The 21,131-nt window shown below is 41.2% G+C and overlaps 1 protein-coding gene across 5 annotated transcripts in view; it reads right to left on the bottom strand.

Annotated features, from left to right (window-relative positions):
* SPECC1 (sperm antigen with calponin homology and coiled-coil domains 1) overlaps nucleotides 1-21,131 on the bottom strand; it is an 82,640-nt gene that overhangs the window by 22,204 nt on the left and 39,305 nt on the right. For 4 of the 5 annotated variants that reach the window (XM_042879666.1, XM_042879667.1, XM_042879668.1 and 1 more), the window contains 7 exons: nucleotides 13,430-14,997; nucleotides 11,361-11,568; nucleotides 10,664-10,737; nucleotides 9,967-10,145; nucleotides 1,610-1,755; nucleotides 1,289-1,389; nucleotides 855-936 (listed from right to left, as the gene is read on the bottom strand). In XM_042879666.1, the coding sequence (XP_042735600.1) occupies nucleotides 855-936; nucleotides 1,289-1,389; nucleotides 1,610-1,755; nucleotides 9,967-10,145; nucleotides 10,664-10,737; nucleotides 11,361-11,568; nucleotides 13,430-14,997 (2,358 nt within the window). Of the gene's footprint in view, nucleotides 1-854; nucleotides 937-1,288; nucleotides 1,390-1,609; nucleotides 1,756-4,367; nucleotides 5,665-9,966; nucleotides 10,146-10,663; nucleotides 10,738-11,360; nucleotides 11,569-13,429; nucleotides 14,998-21,131 lie in introns of those variants that run through there. The other variant, XM_042879670.1, reaches the window with a different exon arrangement.

Raw genomic sequence — 21,131 nt, 5'->3', positions numbered from 1 at the left:
AGATCCGGTATCTTTTCATTTTTGAATGGAGGAAGGGGCATTTTACCAAAGTATCTGAAGAGTTTAAAAATGAAAGTGGGTTCCAATTTCTCCCTGTATTAGCAAACTTACTGCAGAAAATTCAATCTACCACTGAAGAAGTTGACTGATCCTTTTTTCTCTCCCTATAGCTTCAGTTTGACTACATGAATATAATATTTCATCTGTCCTCACAGATTTAGTCATCTATTGGTGCCAACTTCAATTCCAGTGCAGTAACTAAATTCAAGACTAGATAAGCAAAATAAAGGGCCCCAGAGAAAAGGGTAAACAAAAATTAGTAAAAAAGAATGTTAAGACGAGAGAACAAAAGTGTGAAATAAAAACAAGTGCATCTCTTGAGAACTCTCAAAACAAACTCTTTCAACCCCAAACATGACTGCTCCTAAAATGGTCCCATCTGTATCTGAAATGTTTGATGTATTTCAAATGAAGCTCAATTCAAAAATATTCAGGTCCCCAAAAGACAGCGTTTTGGACTTGTTCCAAACACACATATACTGAACAAAATTCAACCCTCTCCAGTTCCACAGCATGGATTAGAGAGGTGCCATGGATACTTTGGAATAAAGAGGGCAAGTTTGTGTTGGCAAACCCTAGTGCATCAGTTGTTTTTTTTTTCTTTTTCTAAGGCTACAATGAAGATGGGAATGGAAACATGACAAAATCAATAAGCTCCTTAAAACAGACTCTAAAGACATATTTTCATGTTTTCTTTGACCATATGTGAAGAGGAAAAGTGGCCCAGAAGGACTAACAGTTAATGACAATGCTGGCAAAAAAAAAGCAATATTTGTACATTTACTGCAATTTACCTGCAAGTGGAAGGTCTGAAAGATCTGTGTGCTTGACAACACCTTTGCTGGCTGGCTTTGTGTTATTATAAACAGAATGTCTCTGTGAAACAAAAAAATGTATAAAAGAGAATTAAAAAATACATCATACTCATGCTGATGTTTTTCATTCTTACTACCAATAACTAAAACTTAATTTCTAGATAATTGTGATTAAAGTTCAGTATTGTATTTCAAGGAGTTCACATCCGTCCACTGAGACCTCTAAACTGAAGTCAAAGGCAAACTTTGATCCTTTTTGTTAGTACTAAAGCATTTGATGTTCCACAGCAAATAAACAGATGAGTTTCCCTTTCCCCTTGTCAACATACGTTTGTTGGCACACTGAAGCTGTGTCATTCAAACATGGCATCTATCCATTCAAGCTCTCCAGTGATTGAAAGAGTTCCTCATACCTGCATGGGGGAAACAGCAGCTGCAGGGGCTGTCCTCACTGGAATTCCACTTAGAGGGCTCCTAGGGACCTTTTGAACTGTGATGTTTTGTCCAGTGCTACCTTTAAAGAAAAAGCATAGAAAGGATTGTGTTTCAAAACCAGCCATCTTCCTCTCAGCAGAACAGGGAACCAATGACACAGTGACATTTCACAGATAGTACGTCTGAACCAAGCACTGACAGAACATTTCCACTAATCAGCAACACAAAAAAAATGACAAGAAATACATATTTATCACTCAAAAAGAAGGAAAAAAACCCCACTACGGTATACAGCATACCTGAACATCCTAAATCAAATGATTTTATCAGCGACTTCACAGTGGCTGCAGATTCTGACGGTGTGGGAGATGCCCTGCTAATGCAGACTCCTTGCCAACGGTTGGCTGTATCTGCCTCTATAGATTCTACCTCTTCAGCTGTCAGCCTGCAAAGCAGAAACCAGAGCAAAGTCAGCAGCAACAGGAAACACAGGCAGAAACTGCAGGTCTTCACATGTAAGGCAAATCTAACGATGCACATCTTATATTGTAATACCCGAATATAAACCCACTGTTATAATGCTCACGCTCATTTTTTAGAGTGTTTGGAGAGTGGAGTGGAGAGTTTTGGAGTGTTGAATAGCATCTATCATTGTTTGAAGCCTAACAAACATGAAATCATTGTGTATTAACAATTCTTTCTGTCGTTAGCTGTATCATCCCCATTTCTCATCTTCTACAGGACAGAGGGCTATCATGGGAACAAAGAGTTTTATGAAGTTCAGGTCACCACAGATCATCACCTGAAGACTGGCATTCAACACAGCACTGGGGCCAATGGGCTAATGTGGTACTCGGAATATAACAAGGAAAATATCTAAACAGAAAGATATTACGTTATGTTCTATGTTTTTAATTGATGCAACTTCTGCTGGCGTCATTATTATCAGTTAAAATCTCATAACTGGAAAAAAATAATTAGCTGGACAGGGTTCAGATTAGAACCACAAAAGTTAAACCAGAAAACACGCTTCATAATGAAAAACACTGAAATTCAACTCCTACAACTTATCAACAAAAACATCTGTTAAACCAGTAAACCCTCAATCGCCACCTCTAAGCAAACATATAGGGAATAAAACTCAGAAGTGCTTCATCCTAACAGACACAGGAATACCAAAGTTCAGTGGTTGTAGTGAAGGTAGATGTACTCAAAATAGAAGGCCCCTATTTTAACAGTAAGGGTCATTCAGTTGCTCCATTGATAGGAAATTTTAAAGTCAGGATAAAGTGGTGAGCATGAAAGAAATTAATACAGAAAAGTCCACATTACATAAAAACTGCAAGCATAATTGTAAGTATAACTGATGATTCTAGTCATGCATTTTATGGGTCTGGATGAAATGGCTTAGCACTGACATTGTACTTACCCAGTAGTGCCCAGGCAGACTTCAAGTGTAACTACCTAGCTTTAGTTTAGGAAAGCTGTAATTAGACAACAAAGCCTAGTGACATAAAAAAGAGAGTCTTTATTACATGGTTTTCCCTATCTGCTAGCAGCTTAAGAAATGCACATTGATCTACAGAAGTTGAGGCATCACCATTCCCCTACTCTGCAGTAAGGTAGGCACCAAGGGCTACATGAACAGAAAACCAGAAGAGATTTCACAGGGCGCCTGGAAGACTCCAACAGGCAAGTACCCATGAGACTGAACAACTTCTGTTAGTTAAAAATAGAACTTGGAGTCTTCCTATTTCCCTTTTGGCATCACAGCCTACAAAATGCAAAGGGCTAAAGGGTGTCAATGAATAAGAGAATAAGAGTGACTAATGCTTCTATTTTTGGCAGAGCTTAAGGAGGTGCTGTCTTTAAGTAGGCATTTCTTTGCTAATTCATTCAAGCTCCTTGTGTGCCAGAAGGGACCGCAGAGGCAGATGGCTAGAGAAAAAGCCATTTCAGTTCCATTCTCCATTTAATCCAATAAGGAGGAAAGGCAAACTGGATAAGATCCACAGAGCTCTGAGGGAGCCACTGTTTTACTGGCTAATTTTAACCTCAATCCTTCACTTTTTCCTTCATGGCTATTTCAGATATAAATAACAAATCATCAGGTGATAGCATCTGCACTTCATTGTAAGAAAACACAAAGAGAATAGATTCCAGCTTCAGGAAACTAAGCCAACCAGTGCAATCCATTTTGTTTCCAAGAATTAAAAAGGCTACTGTGTAAGAGTTCTGTCTGGTTTACCAGGTGAGAACGATAAAGTACAAGGTTTGTGAAGAGCCATCATTTCAGCAGAAAAGTGGTAGCTGGACCCAGATTTCATTTAGGCAGAGAGGAACCATACTGAATGGTAGCACAAAACAATGGAAAGGAGTGATGGCTGCCAGTATTAACGACAAGTCTCAGCCAGACTACAATCACTGAGCAGGATTTAACTCTGAGAAAAGCTCACGCTTCACAGACTAGTCTAGCCAAGAAGACTAAGTCCTGCTACTAAGAGGATGGAGTTAAGCAAAATGTCAGCATCTGCTATATGCTTACCTTGAAACAAGAATAAATGGTTTGCACAGATAAAAGCTGCAAGTGCAGCTGGCTTAAGTGAAGTGGCTTCAAGCTACAGCATGAAGCAGAGCACTTTGGCCACAAAGAAATCAAAATGTGCAGAGTCCTTTTCACAAAACCACTGCTTAGTTTCATTCACTGATGAGAGAAATAGACATCATGAGCTTTTCTCTAAAGACGAGTTACTCTGCTTGTTTTCTGGGTTTGGAACGTGTGGACAGTAGCCAGCAAGGTACAAGTCTTTCTGTGCTTTATGTATAGATTTTTTGCAAGAGCAGCCATCGTACTTTTGAAGGTTTCTGAACTGCTCTGATGATTTGCTCATTACAAGTGGCCCAGGACAGTAGAACCATGTTGTCAGAAATAATTACTCTGTAATCTAGTCTTCATTACGTTACATTGTTGTCAATCCTCCTGAACTCCAAGTGACACAAAGATGACACACAGCTGCTGATGCACAGAACAGAAGAGAAGCCAAGAGTAGGCAGCAGACAATTCCAAACACAAACATTTATTTGGCACTTCAATATATATAATTTCTTAAACATAAAAACCAACATTTAACAGCTGCCAGCACAGTAAAGAAAGGCAACACAAGTGTGCATACATGCATACACTCCAGTAGAATGGCACATAGGTGAAGGCTGTGCCAGAATCCTGCAGAATTCTCTAGCTCAGCCTCCTCTGAGATCAGGCCCCTGCTAGGTCTTCACATCCAGGAGAAAAGGATGGAATCCCATAGCCAAAATATGTAATTCCAGTCCTGTAACAAATCCTGATGATATCCTGGTAGAGACTGTGACTTTTCAGTTTCTCATCAGCATCCAAGTAAAGCTCTCTTCAGGTGTCTCCAGTAGCAAAACAAGTTCTCCCTGATTATACACTTCACCTGAGTTAAGGGCATGAGAAAAACTCCTTCTGAGAGGATAATGATTAGAGCTTGACGTATTCGTTGCTATTCCTTCTGGATCTCTTCACCTGCAATTCTCATAGCAAGGACAAATCTCTCCTCTGTGGGACACAGCCTGTGAACATCGTGCTCCTTGAGCATCACCCTGCTTCCTAGCACACACTGAGTCAGACATGCCACCAAGTGGTGAGTGCATTGTCAACACAATATTAAAAGGCTGAAACCAACAAAACAGCTGATACCAATTAAATAGCATAATATTTCTATTTCATTTTCCTGTTGGATTTCAGTAAATAATTTCCATGAGCAACTCACGAGCTGCAAAGGTGGGAATCACTAGAGAGTTCGTGTGCATTTTTACACACAGATCCGTATGCATGTCTATTTAGACACACAGATTTATGAGTATTATATGGGAACAAATGTGTATGCACATTAAATTTTACATATTAGACATACACGTAGTATTTTTTTGTTGTTGTTTAAGCTTAAAATAGAGCATTTGAACTTCTGTTCAAATGCCTATAGCCCCATCACTCCAAAGGGGCCATCAGTTATTTCAGTCTCCCAAATCTCTGTGATTACTTCTAGTTGGTTTTAAATTAATTCAGAACTTTTTCCTGCCTCATGGAGTCTTCTGAAGAGAGAAGCATTTTGAAACAAAGAAATCAGGCTCTTGTCCAAGGGGAGAAGGTGGACCTGAGCAGATTCACACTTGGTGATACACTCGACTTTTGCAGGCAATAAAAAACTGGGGGTGCTTTTCTCCAATTGAAACTTCCCTTTTTCAGCTGCAAGTTGAAGGCATGTCCTGAAGTGTCTCACAGGCCTGGCTATGCATCCATCCAGGGCTGTGTTAGCTGGTAGAGATCAGGCACCTAAGGAGATACAGACAACAATGGGAGAAGTTAAAAGAAGCAGCACAATGCCCATTCCGAGGTACAGCTCTCTATTATACAGTTAATCATCCCATCATCACCAACTAAAGAGGAAAGAATGATATACAGGTGCAAGACCGGTCTTACAGGAGTGCCTTAACACTCCACTAACTCTGCTTTGGGACACAATGAGCAACCATCAATAACATAAATCTGTATTGCTCAGATAGGAAAGAAAAAAGTACTTAGAGCCCAGAAACAAGTTTCAAAGGATAAGGGTGGTTGCATACTTGGCTTTCTTTGCCTATATTCAGTTAGGGCTATTCATCCAAAATGGGTATGTGAGCCTGGTCACATAATTAGAAATGCATTACCCTCAGTCCAGGTTTAGTCAGGGTCCTTCCACTGAAGGGCCCAAAGCAATCTCTGTTGGGTACCAAAAACTCTACAGAGCTAATCAACAAACCAGTTGATTAAAGCAAACAGTACTTCAAGAACTCTTGAAGCTCTAAAATCCTACTATGCTTTCTTAAAAAGAGAGCAGAATGATCTATCAAACCTCTAAAAGACAGAACAGCTGCAAAACACAGGCACAAATGAGCAGCACATCAGCACATAAAGACTGACATAAGGTTTTAATACACATAGAGTACAAGCTTATTTCCAGGAGAAAAAGCATGTAACACTGCCATGCTGCAGCATTTGAGACTTTAGGAGGAAGAACAGAAGCAAATTAGTGGGATACATTGCAAGCTTCACTTCAGGCTTTCTTTTGAGGACTTGGTTAGATTTTATTATTATTATAGGAAGTGGCTCATTTAATTCCAGCTATAATTTCTCTGTCTTCTGAATGCTGCTCCCAGCTCAACTATTTTCCCACCATGCTCTTGATTTAAGGTACCTAATATTATAGTGCCAACATAATTTTGTGAAAAAAAGGGAGGGAAAGAGTCAAAGGCACACCTATAAACTCTCTCTGTTGTTAAACACTGTATTGCTAGAAAGGCTCCAAAACGCATGTGTATGAAGCCATAAGGGGCCACTCAAAATTTGGATGCACTCAGCAGCCAATGTGTTTGTTGTGCTACAAACCCAATACAGTACTTCATCTCCAGTTAAATATCTGATCCTAAAATAGCTACAAAACGTGAGTTTATTTCTAAGGTGAGTTCTTTGAAAAGGTGAGACTTGCTACAGGATGACAGGATAATTTAGGCTGGAAGGGACCTCAGGAAGACACCTTTTCCAACTGCCTGTTCAAAGCAGTATCTGCTATGAGGTCAGACCAGGTTACCCAGGGCCTTATCCAGTCTGGTCTTGAAAACCTCCAAGGATGGAGACTATGTTATCTCAATTTCCACCATATCTGAGAAAAGTTACACGACTTTTGGTGGATGGCAAACTTCTGCATATAACTGCAGAGAAATAGCATTAATTACAATGGAAAGTACCATAGGTCTGTTTGAAGTGTGATAATCAATTTGCAGGTTTTAAGCAGTACTAATTTGGGACAAGTGAACTTCTCTCTCCTTTGTTCCACTTGTTTGATGGCGGACCAACCTCCCCCCAACATTCTTAGTCATAGAATTAGACATTTAATCTGTGTTAAAGTCGCCTTTGGGAGGCTCTTACCTTCGTTCAGATGAACTCTGATGACCTCATCAGGATTTTTTCTGCAAGTTCTTTGGCTGTTCCTGAACCAAAAGTGACTTTTTGTCTGATTAGAAGAATGTAATGGTGAAATCAGTGTTGGAGGCAGGAATTCAGGCAGCCACAGGCAAACATTAAAATGGCAGGATGTTGTAGGAGAAAACTGGCTTCAAGATCAATTTATGAGTGGAGTCTACTGACCCTCAAGAGATGGATGAGGTTTGGCCAAAAAACCTTTGAGCAGCAACAACTATTTGGAAGGTACATTTTCCAATCGGAGCTCAAAAATCAGACAGGAAACTTTCACTGGGGACTCAGACATTCAGCTGAGTGCACAGCTGCTCAGAAGTAACAAACAGGAGGGACACTTCACGTAAGGTGTTAAGGTGTTGTGCTACAAACTGCTTTCACCAGTGCTGAGCACGCATTTAAAATCACCACAGACACCAGAATCCACTGCTGATCCTGAGCAGCAGCATTTGTGAATGCTCACTAACTGGAACGAGGAGAATGTCCCAGATCAGAATCCCACATAAAAGAAGTTGAGGTGCTCGGTAACACAGCCACCTCAGGAATCCAAAAATCAACTGTGTAGGGAAGTGTAGAACTTGCTCTTGGCAGTAGGTTTGGCAATGTCAAGGCTTTGTTTTATAGGTCAGTTTCACTGCTTTTCTGCTGATCAGCAGGTTGAGTAATGACTTATATAGACTTCATTAATTTCTCCATACACTCAGTACTGAAACTTGCCTGAGTACTCTCTGCATGGACACTGACATCCACAGTCAAGTTTGTTAAACCTAAATTAACAGATGCAAAATCTCAACGCCTGTCTGTGAAAGAGAAAATACATTATCCACTGCAGACAGCACGTCTGGCTTCAAGACCAAAGTAATACTCAAAGCAAGCTATACAGACAACCAAGGCGATGCAGAAGACAGACATATCTTTCTGTACGTATGAGAAAAAGCAAGACAAATGCCCAAACTGACTCAAATACAAGTCTGAATGCTTCTTCTAAAGCTACAAATGTATAGATTTCCATGGTCTAATTTCAAAATCAGTATTTCCAGCTCAGGCTTCTTATGCCAAAGAACCAACAGCAGAGGCAAGTTCTCTGTACGTGTAAGAGAAACAGCCCAGTTTGCAAATTAGCAGGTCATCTTCTATCCAGTTCAAATACTAAATACATCTTCATATGGATTAATGTCTGAATATTGATATTTTATGTACAGATGAACATTGCCCTATTCCACATGAGAAATCTGATTAAGAACAAATTAAGAATAAAAACAGAGCTTAGAATTTAATACTGTCTGGTAATCACTTTGTCTCAATGCAGTGCACATAATAACCTTTCTTTACTGGACACACCAATAACAGAATTGGAAGTTAAACACATTTTCTTCTCCTGAAAAAAATGGATTTCTGTTCTATCCATCAATTCTGAACCATATACCACACAAAAGTCATCCCATCTCTGTACACCTATCTACTGTACAGCTGCTGTGGAAGCTCCTGAATGGAAAACAGAGAAGAATGCAAGCAATGTTAATCTGGACTGTTATTTTACCTGAAAGAAAGGAGAGTGTTTTCTTGTTTCTGTGGCTATTCTAACAATGGTCTTGAACCTGGCAGCAGAGAGATTAACTGGAAAAATCTAGAGGAGCAGAGCTCATTTGGCATGTTTATGGTAAGCAGTATCACTGTGTGTGTTGTTTTTCACCATTCTCCCTGTACAAATTTTCATTCCTGTAGCTCTAGTTCTGCTTGTGACAATGCAATAAAAAAGAAGTACAGCATTGCCTCCTTCATAAATTTTACTTGCCCTTCTTAATATACACTTTGTTTTCCATCCTTTATTATTTAGTACTTCAATTGTAGTATGACTTTGGAATAAAATGTCATACATAAAACATCCTGCATGGAACAAAAGCCACATTGTAAGGCAGCTGTGCTGATTCCAATTTCAATTGTAAAGTCACTTGATCTTACCATGCTTTCATGGAACCTCACCATGCTGGGGTACATCTCTAAACAGCTCATATTTACTGCTCCCTGCCCAACCACAGACTACAGACATTGATTTTCAAGAGGGTCTGCTGCACGACAAAAATCACTTCTAGGATGTTAAGCCAGGCCAGATCATTTAATCACACACAAGTTTTGACTTAAGGTCAGGAGATGTGAGGTGAGGAATCCCAGTACTTGTATTATTCATTTAATCAGCATGTATTGGACTTGCAGAACAAAGAGTTCAGCTAATCCTCACTTCTGTTTGAAAGAAGTTCTCTTCTGGATGTCCCATATGTAGCCAGCCAAGCTTTTCACAGATGACTTAATGCAGATGTGCAGAGTTATGAAGGTAATAAAACAGTGGAATACAGTAGTGAGAATAAAGTTACGAAAGGATATTGGCAATTGTTATTACTTCATATTAGCTTATTACAACCTTCATGGCCTAGGTGACAGAACTAGATTATCAAAAAGAGAAAAGAACAGAACATCTTAGAATAAAAGACCACAAAATCTATCAGAAGAGTTAAAAACAGACAACATACACATCCAAGCCAATGAATAGTTATTGACAAAGCACTGTCTGCATGCATGTTAGCAGTCACGGAGATCAGACCTTGGCCTTTGTAAGTCACCGACCTGTTGTTGCCCTTCACTTCATCGAGCTCCTTCTGCAGCCTGGCACTCTTCTCCTCTTCCTCCTGAAGCTTTCTCTTTACCACACGGAGCTCCTGCTGGGCTTCACACTTAATGTCATTGGCTACAACCACTGCAGTCTGTAGATCAGCTTGAAAACGCTTCCATTCTTCTGTATCCTCCTAGAAAGAATAATTACAACCACAAACTGCTGTAAAAATGCCACTTGAGCACTTAATTATTGGCCCCTCTTTCAGTGATCAAAAGAGAACAGGATTTCAGCACAATTTCGAGATGTTGAGGTCAAACTAAATACCAGTGTCTTTACAGTTTTGACTAGATTGCCAAAGAAGAAGTTGACAGCTGACCCTAAGCTCCCAATTCCAATTCAGAAAGTAGAATCAAGGTCCTTACTATAGCTATTGATCATTCAGAATTGTGATACTACAAGGATTGTTGCTGAAAAGAGCTCACTGCTACTGATGGTTCAGGAAGCAGGAACATGCTCCAAAGTAGCAGTTCACTGGCAGAAAAAATAGATTATAGTTTACTTCACTGCCAAAGAATCAGCTATAGACAAGGAACACAGAACGAAAGGAGGTACAACTTTCTATAATTGCTGTAAAAATTGCAATGCCTAAATGAAATCCAGTGTTACAATAAAAGCTCAGCCTAGCTTTTCATGGCATCTGAGCCTTACCTTCATTTGCTTAGTCAGAGCCTTCAGCTGCCTCTCTATATCTTGTTTTTGCTCTTCCAGCTTCATAGTTTTACCTAGAAACAGTTTAAAAAAAGAAAAGCCTATTTGATTTTGCCTCTGGTAACGTCACTAACAGAGATTAAACGGAAATTGTGATACTCTGTCAGCGGATCAGGAATAGGATCAACAACAGATCTGTTATTCAAATATCTCCAAAGCAGTTCATTATTCTGTGATACTAAAGCAGGCTTTTAAATTAACAGAGCTGCAAGTGCAGGATCACTTGTCAGAGTGCACGGTCAGGAAGCAGTTTAATACTGGTAAGTGAAATGAGCAACTCATTCCACCAGGTGGCAGCTCCTCTTCCACACAACAGCAGCAAACTCGACTTCCCAGTTCCTACTGGCAGTTTAACCCGGAGGCTCCTGAAAAGGCCAGTAACTGCAGGTTCTGGAATGGGTGATACATCTGTCGCTAAACAGCAAGTTTGGAAAATGTCTGTAACATTATTTCCATAGCACTAACTGTTAAAACAGTGACTCGCACACGAACAGAAAGGATTGGTTGAAATACAAATAATTCTGAAGTGAGGCTCTTGTCATACATCGGGTCACACTGCCTCCTCCTCCTACTGGTTCTGGCCACATCTGAGCCTCCAGAATTAGTTCACTTAAACCCTTTTTTCATCTCTACCTACTTTCTAAGTCACTGATGATCTGGGTGTTGTGGAGTTTGATAGCACGATGTTGTTCCACCTGGTCCTCCAACTCGAAAATTGTCTCCTTTAGGTTCTTTATATCTGCTTCATTCTCTGATGTTTTTTCCTGCAGCTTCTGGCTGGTTCTGCTCAGTTGCTCAGCCTGCCGCTCACACACCTCCTTCAGCTGACCACACTCATTCTCAGCCTAGAAATAAGGAAAGAAAACTGCTTGACTGTCCTTACTTCTTAAGGGATATAACTTGTTAGATATTTCACTACGTCATGAACTTAAGAATTGAACCTGTGTTGTGAAAACTGAGTTTCAACACTAACAGGACAGTTCCAAGAAACATACACGAGCTATGAATGTCAGTGCTCTTTCCCAGACATAAAGATAACAAAAGAAGATACTAGGAAGGAAATGAAGTTTTCTATTGGGTGACTGTTATTCCAAACCACTCTCTGCAGGTAATGAACAGAAGAAAGGTATTTCTGGAAAGCTCCAAATCTAATCATGTATTATATTATGAGAATGATAGAGCTGCCTTAGGGATGAGAGTAATCAGTTTGTCCATATTAACAATTCTGCTTTTACCACACGCCTTTCTGATGGATTGTGAAGCACATGTGGGAGAGCTAGCTACTACAGATAAGTATATTTTCTGGATATAGGACAGCTGGAATTACTGAAGGAGGAATATGCTGTACTTCAGTTTGTTGGCTCAGGCCCACAGATCAATGCTTCCAGGGTTGGGGGAGACCCCTGAGCATGAACAACCTATGCAAAAGCAAGATGTAGGCTGCCAACTCAGCAAGCAGCACTGGCACAGGCTGACTGAAGGGCAGCCTTACAGAAGCCTGTGGTCTTGCTTGGGTGTGACAAATAGCCATTGATTCAAAACAGCTTAATTCAAGGGAGGAGTAAAAAGGAGGAAATCTGCGGTTTCAAAACCAAGCAATAAAAGTTCAGAGCAGAGTCTGAGAACTCAGCAGTTTTTCATTTATTCTTCACACACTCCAGCACTAGCAAGCACTCAAAAACACCAGGGAACTTCCTCTGCAACTCTGTTTGCTGTGGTCACCTATTTAAGCTGAAAGGACACCTGGATTTTCTAAAACACACAAACCATTGAGGTGCTTTTTGGCAATGCTCTCTTCCTCTGCAGCTAGCCAGCTCTACAGTTCTTCCCATGACCCCTTCCCCATACAGGAAAGGCTGCACACATTGCTTATCACTCCTTCTGCAGTGATGGGACATTAATCACTGGCTGGCACCATATTAATGCTTGTTCTGTGACACCCTGCATTGCAACTCTCTTTGGAACACCCAGGATCAGACAGAAAATAGAACCAACGATTGACTTAAGCTTGCTTGGAGCAAAGCTACAAGCCACCAAATGACAAAGAGAAATCTGTTCCAAAATATATTTATTTTTTGCCATTACTTCGCCTATCTCCAAACAGAATACTTTCCAGTTTTGTAAAAATACCTTAAGTTTTACCAAAATAATCTCATCTGGAGCTTGACTGTACATCGTCACTGTACATATCAACTTCCCTGAGTATTAACTCATGCTCCTGTGTTTTTGTACTCAGTACCATCTATAATTCACTACTTTGTAGCTTGTCCTTCATCATTTATCAAAGCTTTTATATTTGCTGATAACTACTTAGGTCCTCCTCCCTACCCAGACTAAAGAGTAACTTTCACTAATATTTGTTGACATAATGTCAAAGTGCATTTTTATTAACCTGTTCTTTTGCTTAGATTTTGGTAAGTATATTTATGCTCACCCAAACAAGCATATTCTGCAGAAGATAATAGATGAAATCAATTTTGAACTTACAAGCACAGTTTTCCTAACAGTTATTCCTGGAAAAACACACACATAGCAAAAGAAATAGAAAATACTGTAATCGTCCCAGCTTCCATTCACCAGTAATGAATGCAATTGAAATAATTAGTACTGAAATCAGCTGATCAATAGCAATTCACAGACCCACAATTACTTATTTGTGGAAAGACAGATAAACAACTGTCACATTGTACAGCTGCTATGCTTTACCTTAGATAGCAGACCCTGAACATGCTTCAGTTCACTGTTTGCCTTCAGCAGATCTTGCTTAAGCTCAGTGCAAGATGCTTCCAGCTGATCCTTTTCTGCATGGGCTACTTTCAGCAGCTCTTGCACCTCAGAGTTGTCAGTAGTGCATCCCATGGCATTGATTTCTGCAGCCTTTTGTTTCTCATTCTCCAGCTGGGTTTTTAGAGATCCATTCTCAATTTTTAGACCTTCCAATGCAACTTTGCAGTCCTCCAGAGTTTTTGTCACTGTGCTGTTGCTCTGCTGTTCCACTTCTAGAAGTTTAAGCAGCTTTTCATTTTCATCTCTCAGGCCTTTGATCACCTGCTGGGCATCTTGATGCTCCCTTTCTAAGCTTCGTAGGCTGCTGGTTAATTGTTGCTGAATGTTGAGCAATTTCTCTCTTTCAAATTGTGCTTTTTCAAGAACTTCTGCACACTTCTGTTCCAGTTCGAGGACTTTTCCCTCCTGAGCTCTGCTTTCTTCACTCTTGGATCGCTCTTGGAGGAGAGTCATTAGCTTTTCATTTTCTTGACCCAGCTGTTCTGCTCTGTCTCTGTGTTGGCGAAAAGAAGTCTCCAGGAGAGCTTTCTCTTCCACCAGCTTCTCATTTTCCGCCGTCAGTTCCTGCACCATTTGCTGCTGATCAGACAGCTCCTGTAGAGTGGCTTGTAATTCTTCTGCTGTGCTATGGTGATTCTCCTCCATTTTTTGTATTTTCTCCGTAAGAGATGCAACAGAAAGGTCGCTAATATTGTTTGGAGAACTTCCTGTAGTGGAGCATTTGGAACCTTTGAAGTGGTTGCTGTTGGAGGATGCTGGCCTGGAAGGTATATCTGCTATATGTTCAAAATCAGACGCATCGGGTGACAAGGAAGCTTTAGTTACATCGCTGCTGGAAGAGGCGGAATTGCGCAGCGTGCCCCCATTCACTCGCTGCCTGTGCTCAACTGTTTCACCTCTCAGTGCATTTTTTGATGGGCTTCCAAAGCTGGATTCTTGGGTAGTTGGGGTAGGGAGGCTGCTGTCACCACCACTGCTTGTTGTTGTGTCTGACAGAGGAGAGTTCTCCAGATAAAGCAATTTCTCTTTCAAAACACGATTTTCTTCTCCCAGGCTAGCAAGCTCTTTTTGAAAAGTCCTGTTTTTTTCCTGCAGGGTCCGTATTAGCGGATCTATGTCAACAGGTGACAAGGTTTCTACATTTTGGTCTGAAGCACCCATCCCTTCGGGGTTAAGTGACCCTTTCTCTTTGCATTTCTTCAGTTCACAACGGAGTTTGGTTATTTCAGAATCTTTTGTCTTTGCTTCTGCCAGGAGTTCTTTAACCTGAGATTCCAAAACAGCCTTGTCACCAGTTTCACTCTCTTGCTTGGACTTGCTAGCGGGGCGCACATGTTTGGTAGGAGTCGGCGTGGCAGAAGAGGTGGGGCTGGGCTGAGTTTTCCTTGCACTGGCTTGGCCACGCAGTACAGCTCTCTCCCTTGAGACAGAGGATGATATTTCTCGGGGTGCTGGAATCCCTGTGCGCTTTGCAGTTGAAACTGTTCCTTGAAAAGAAAAAGATGAGGCAAAATGAGCGAGTTCATAAAGTAAACAAATCACACGACAACAGTACTAGAGCAGTCTTGGAAAAAAACACCTGAATGTTTGAATAGGTTTAGTCATGATGAGTGTGGATTCATGTTTCACAAAGGCTTGTACTATTTTGCATTTCCTCCCCTGCTACCTCCTGCAAAGGGAACACAATCTGCAGAAGTTCTTCCCAGTGTAATAATATAACATGCAGATGCCGTGATACACAAACTGCAACCCCCCCAGTACCAGGATGCTAATTATTTGAAAATGAAAACATTCTTTATGCTACACTTTGTGAGAAGAGAAGTTTAATCCTGTTAGTTTCTGGCTGAAGTTTCAAGAGTGTAGGAAAAAATATGATCCTTGATTATAAAATATATTATTTTCTAGTCACACGACTATGTTATCACACATCAAACTAATGTATCTGCATTACAGTCCATTTACACAGGACAGAATCATGGAAAATGTTGGAAACCCTTATTCTGACTGTACTTTCATACATATGGACTCTCAAATAGAAAACTGACTCCAACAGTGGTATTGCAACAGTTTCTCAGAGCTGAACAAAAGATTTTTCACATTATAAATCACATTCTCCATTAACATGGAAGAACAAGAGGAGCTTAGAAAATGGATGCTTTTCCTTTCTAATGTTATTTAGTATCATTCTTTTAAACCTAGTAACAAAGCATTGGGTGATTACAAGGGAAAAGTTCTGAGCAGCTGATATTCTAGAAGACTTGAATAATGAATACGGTATCACAGGTACTGAATAAACAGTAACAGCCATTCTAACCTTGAAAGCATTAACAAACCGATTAAAGAAAAGAATTATGTTCAAGTTTCTGTTTTCAGGACCTTCCTCAAAAGGAAAACCTTTAAGTACAGAGCCATAAAGTTTTGGAACATGGTACAACAAAGAGATGTTGTACCAAAAGACTGATGTAGCGACGTAGACAGGATGCACAAGTCAGTTAAGCAAATAGAAGAGGCTACCAATCCAGCGTTTGCAGTAAGAACAAGTTCCAGAAGCACTCTGGGCTTAAATGCTACAATCAGCTCCATCTCCCCACGTTTGCAAGGCTCATTTTGCTGACATACATGTGCAAAATTCACAGAAAATCAAAGGTCTGTTGAGACCAAAAGGGGAGCAGACCCCCTGCTGCACGGCTGCATGCCTACTGCCTCCCACAGCAATACAACTCGGCCAGCCTCCCAAAACATTTTCCACACACTGAGGAAACCTTAGCACAGTTTTGCAGTCCATAAAGCAGGGCACTGATGGGTTAATATCATCACCACCAGTTTGCTCAGTATCTCTTTTAAGACTGCACTGGGTTTATAAAACCCACACAAACAGGAGCCCCTCCTCCTCTTTCCCAACAAACACACTCTGCAGCAGGCACAATAAACACCCAGAGACAAAGAGCAGCTGAAGAAAAGACCCCTGAACACAGTGGCTGTGCTGGGAGGAGAGCACAGAAAGGGCTCTGTGATGGCAGGGGCACGATAAAGCCTGAGACAAAGGGTCCAGTGTTTATGGGAAGAGATAGCGGGGACAGGCTGGCTGGAGAACCAGCAGCCCACACAGCTTCCTTTAGCCATCTGCATCTGCAGGAGCCGAAGGATCCAGGCAGCACCACGCTCCACAGCAAGAAGTGCAGCACAGGCAGAGAGAGGAGTTTGCTGCTGCGACTCAAATGGTGGCTGCTGCAGCTCCAGCCAGAGAACTTCATTTGGGAGGGTCTGAAGGCTCTGGCCTCACTGCTCATCCTGTTTCCAAACTCATGGGCTCCCAACTGCCACAGCGTGGCACCTGTAAGATGTACTCACAGTGAGCTCACCACACAGAGCTTTTAGTATTGATGCAGCTGATGCTGAAAGATGAAGGACAAGAGGGGAAATGAACAGACTGATGTGACGTGGTGCTTCCAGCAGAGAAGCATCAGCTCAGCACAGAAGTAAAGGTTCACATAGAGATTCACAGGAGCACAGCAGAGAGCATCCATCCCTGGAGCAGATATTTGTATCGGAGTCCCAAGTAGAGAAGCAGAACTCAAGCTATAGCCATACTGCAGATTAAAGATGTACAGTATACATTACATATGGCCAGAAATGCTCCTCGATGGAACCCAAGGTGTGCTTTTAAAGCCTTTCATTGTATCCCACTCTTTTATTCAATCCAAAAGGTTTTCCTACTGTTGTGATGCAATTTTATGACAAAGTGCCCCAAATAACTCATCTGCTTCTTGCAATGCTGAAGCTTATGCCTGTCTGCATGACTGTCATCTGGTCAGCACATGACAGGGGAGTGTTATATAAGCAGTGGGTAGCATTGACTAGGCAGTGTAACACACATTGCAACAAGAAAATGCTGCTACACACTGGTACAAATTCTGCAGCACTATGAGAAAAACCCCTTTTCCACAGAGAAACGTAGCAGCTCTGGTAGCAATGCCAGCATGCTTCTAATTGCCACCTGCTTACAATTGCAACATGATCCTGAGCAATGGAAGATGTATACATAAGGATAACTATCAAGCATACTTACCAGGGATTATCTGTACTTCACCAGGCTGCCAACCAGCCCAGCCATCAAGCTTACTCAGCCTGTCCCATGCGTTTTGTAAGAGTCCATACTCTGCTGACCTGTTCCATCATAAATCATAAAGCATTTGCAATCTATCAGGAACCACTAATTAACCTGTGTGTTTTTTCTTGATATACAAGTGTCTCCGTATTTTCCTTTCTCCATCCTCCAAAACAGCTCAATAAAGTACTAAAAAGCCAAAGAGAACATAGAAAAGAGGCACCTCTCAAGGCATAAGCTGATCAGGAAGCACCAAAACAAGCATAAGCATGGATATCAAGTCTTTTTTATGGGCAACTCCCCCCTTGAACGACCTTGAAATTGAGCAGTGTAGCAGTTATTAATGGAACTGCCAGCCCCAGTGCCCGAGGCACCACTATGCAGGCACTGCACTTAGAGCTGCACAGTCTCTCTGGTGACCATCAGCTCTACACTCTACCAGTTAAGGTCTAAAGGAGATTCCAGACAGAGCATGCTGCCAAGCTGCAGACCCTGTTTTAGAGCTGATTAATGTGATTAATACTTCTTTTTCTTTTGCTCGTGTTTTCATTTTGAAGTGGTTGGCATCTCATGGAACTGCACTTCCAAGGGAGAGTTTTGAGCATAACAAACATATGAACAAACAACCAAGAATTCAGAATCCTGCATCTCAAGGGTGACAATCTAGAAAAAAATCCCAAACCCTTAAATATCTTTCTGTTTGTTCAAATGCTGCTATGGTATCTCATTCGCATTTCCACCATTTATCTACCCTGCCTGCCCTGTTAGCACAACTGTTCTCTTGACAAATTTGAGCACAGCTCCATACCACTGCTTTTACATCCAAACTCATACCTACCTCCACCACCTCCAGTCTACATACAGTTCCATGTACTTCCCTTTGCACCATGCTTACCCTCCCATTCCCCAGCGCAGCACCCAGCTTGCCAGCGGGCTCAGCTTGTGTTCCTCCACTTCAGAAGAGCTGGGAATCATCCCCAAATAATCCACGGGAGTTATTTCCTGAAAATCTGTTTTGGACAAACTGGAGTCACTTTATTGTCACATTCCTCACTTTGGTGCCCAGGAGGAGCACTGAACTCCTCCATTTTCAGGATCTGCCAGATTTACTATCCAGGCACAAGGGATTAAACTTACATAATACTTGTAATCTTCAAAATATCTTGAAATTAACAACAATTTAATGCTCAAATCTACAGATAAAGACAATTGCGACCTCTAGATTACAAAAGAGAGATGCACAGGAATGCCTTGCCCAAGGTCATGCTACATCAGTAAGGATTAGGCCCCCGGAGCTGCTGGCTCACAGCCTGCTGTGCTGCCTTCCTGCTCACCAGGGAACACTCGCAGCCTTTCAGCTGGCGTCAGAAACAAAGTGGAACTTTAACGAGATAAAAGTTGACCCCTCATGATGATCTTTAGCCATTTTAATCCCATTTGCAGCACAACTACATTGTATTGCACAGAAGGAAGGATCAGGATTGCTCTTCAATTTTTCCACATCGTGCCTCTGATCTATATCAGATCTAAGCTCTCAGCACCTGCTGCATCAGCTCCCATAACAAGGAGAGAATGGAGAGAATCATTTCCTAGCCCAGAAGGTGGAACACATCAACTGCTGCTCAGAAGTCAAATTCCTGCAAGAGAGCTAACGCAGTTACAGCACAGCACAGCAAGGAAGGGGAGGTGGCAAACATTTTACCATAGGCACAGAGGGGTCACGTGTGACATTTAGGAATGAAGATTCCATCGAGACTGTCAGTCCTCACGCTCTGTGTGCTCTAAGATATCATATCACTGCCTCTGTAGGAAAGCCTTGAACTTACATTTATTTCAATTGACTCTTAAGTAGCACTAGTTCAAATACTTGCTTCTCCAATCCCAGTGCAGAGGAAGTATCTCAGTTGGGAACTGACTTCATCTGACCACAGAATCACCTTGCAGTAAGTTCTGATTTCTCTATTGAATCTATTTTTTAGAACTGGAGTCACTACAAGACTATTTTGCCTCTGGTCTTTGTGTCACTCGTGTCCCACAACCTGCCCTTTTCTTAATCCTCCCCTCTATCAACATTCTAATAACCCAAAGCTTAATGCCATGGACTTCAGTTCTTCCAAGGATAAATTAACATGGAAAGTTCCATTTGTAAGCTCTTCCCAAATTGCAATCCCGACAACTCTTAAACTAGCAACAGTACAAGCATGCAGTTTCTTCTCTAGCATGTTTAAAAATCCATGTTAATAATTCATGTTTCCATAGCTTGAGTAGGAACAGAGTTCACCTATGTAATTTAAGCACGCTGATCACTGATTCATTTCAGAAAGCACTTCAGTCATGTAAGTCTAAACCATGAAGACAGGCGCATTTTTGGGTGTGATTTTTCAGAACAATGGACACCTTATTCAAACTGCAAGGGCAGCAAAACAAGAAATAAAACTATTCACAGCACTCTGTAATGTTAGAAGTCGTAGTTCAGAAAAAGGCAGACTTGCCTGCAGACAAATCTGTACTCTCATGATCATCTGCTGCTCAACAATTACCACGTCTCTTTCATTCTTCCTCCCATACTTGCAACAAACAAACAATTTCACTGTCTTGCATGTTTCCTTGCCATCCCTCCCATCTCAAAATGGCTTCAAAGGAATAAAGAAATAAAGGACAAAGAAGCAAGAAATTATGGGCTCAATTCGTAGCCTCCCTGCCAACAGAGAAGACTGCTCCTTTTGTTGTCCTGGAATTCTATTCCCAGGCACTATGATTTTTCAATCTATTTTCCTACACAGAGCTCACAGGTTTCTGTCTCTCAGACAGCAAAGTGCTTATTGTGAAACCTTGAGGAAAAACATCATTATACGTGCTGTGAGCGTTCAGAGCGGCTAAGTTAAGACAATACTATTAACAGCCCATGTTTGCACGGCAAATAAAAAGAGTTATTAAACATCTCCATACCATTTTACTTTGCTCTATTACACGTGGTTTAGCTGGAATAGCCCTGCTCATCAGCTCTGGCTTTCATCTTATGCTCTGACTGTGACTTGCAAGGTAGATCCTGAACTCAGCATTGCTTGCACCTACCCAGGGTTTGCTAAGATACTGCTGAGGATCCACAGCAGATTGTTAACAAACAGTAATGCAACCATGTAATTATGTGTGCTCATTCTTGCCTGTGTTCTATTACAGTTTTTTAACCAAACTGGACAAATATGGGCCACAGACATACCTTAATCTCACCCAATTTATGACACAATGTAGGAAGCCAAAATATAGATGCCTAATGTCACTTTGGATGCTCTTTAGGTATTTTAAAATACCTTCACTGACCTGAAAGACTTGACAGCACCTATGGGAGATAAGTACTCTGCCAGAGAGGCACCAAGAGAGCAACTGTGATGTCTTAAGACATCTGAAATGGTGCTGGACATCAAATTGAACTGCCATAATTTCACAACAGATTTAGAAGCTGATGTTCCAAGATGGGTAATAACAGCTTTTATGTGTCGTTTTCAAAATTAT

Source organism: Lagopus leucura, unplaced genomic scaffold, assembly GCF_019238085.1.
Source record: "Lagopus leucura isolate 7727_CA_CO unplaced genomic scaffold, USGS_WTPT01 Super-Scaffold_100024, whole genome shotgun sequence".
NCBI lineage: Eukaryota > Metazoa > Chordata > Aves > Galliformes > Phasianidae > Lagopus > Lagopus leucura.
This window is presented reverse-complemented; position numbering and strand designations above follow the sequence as displayed.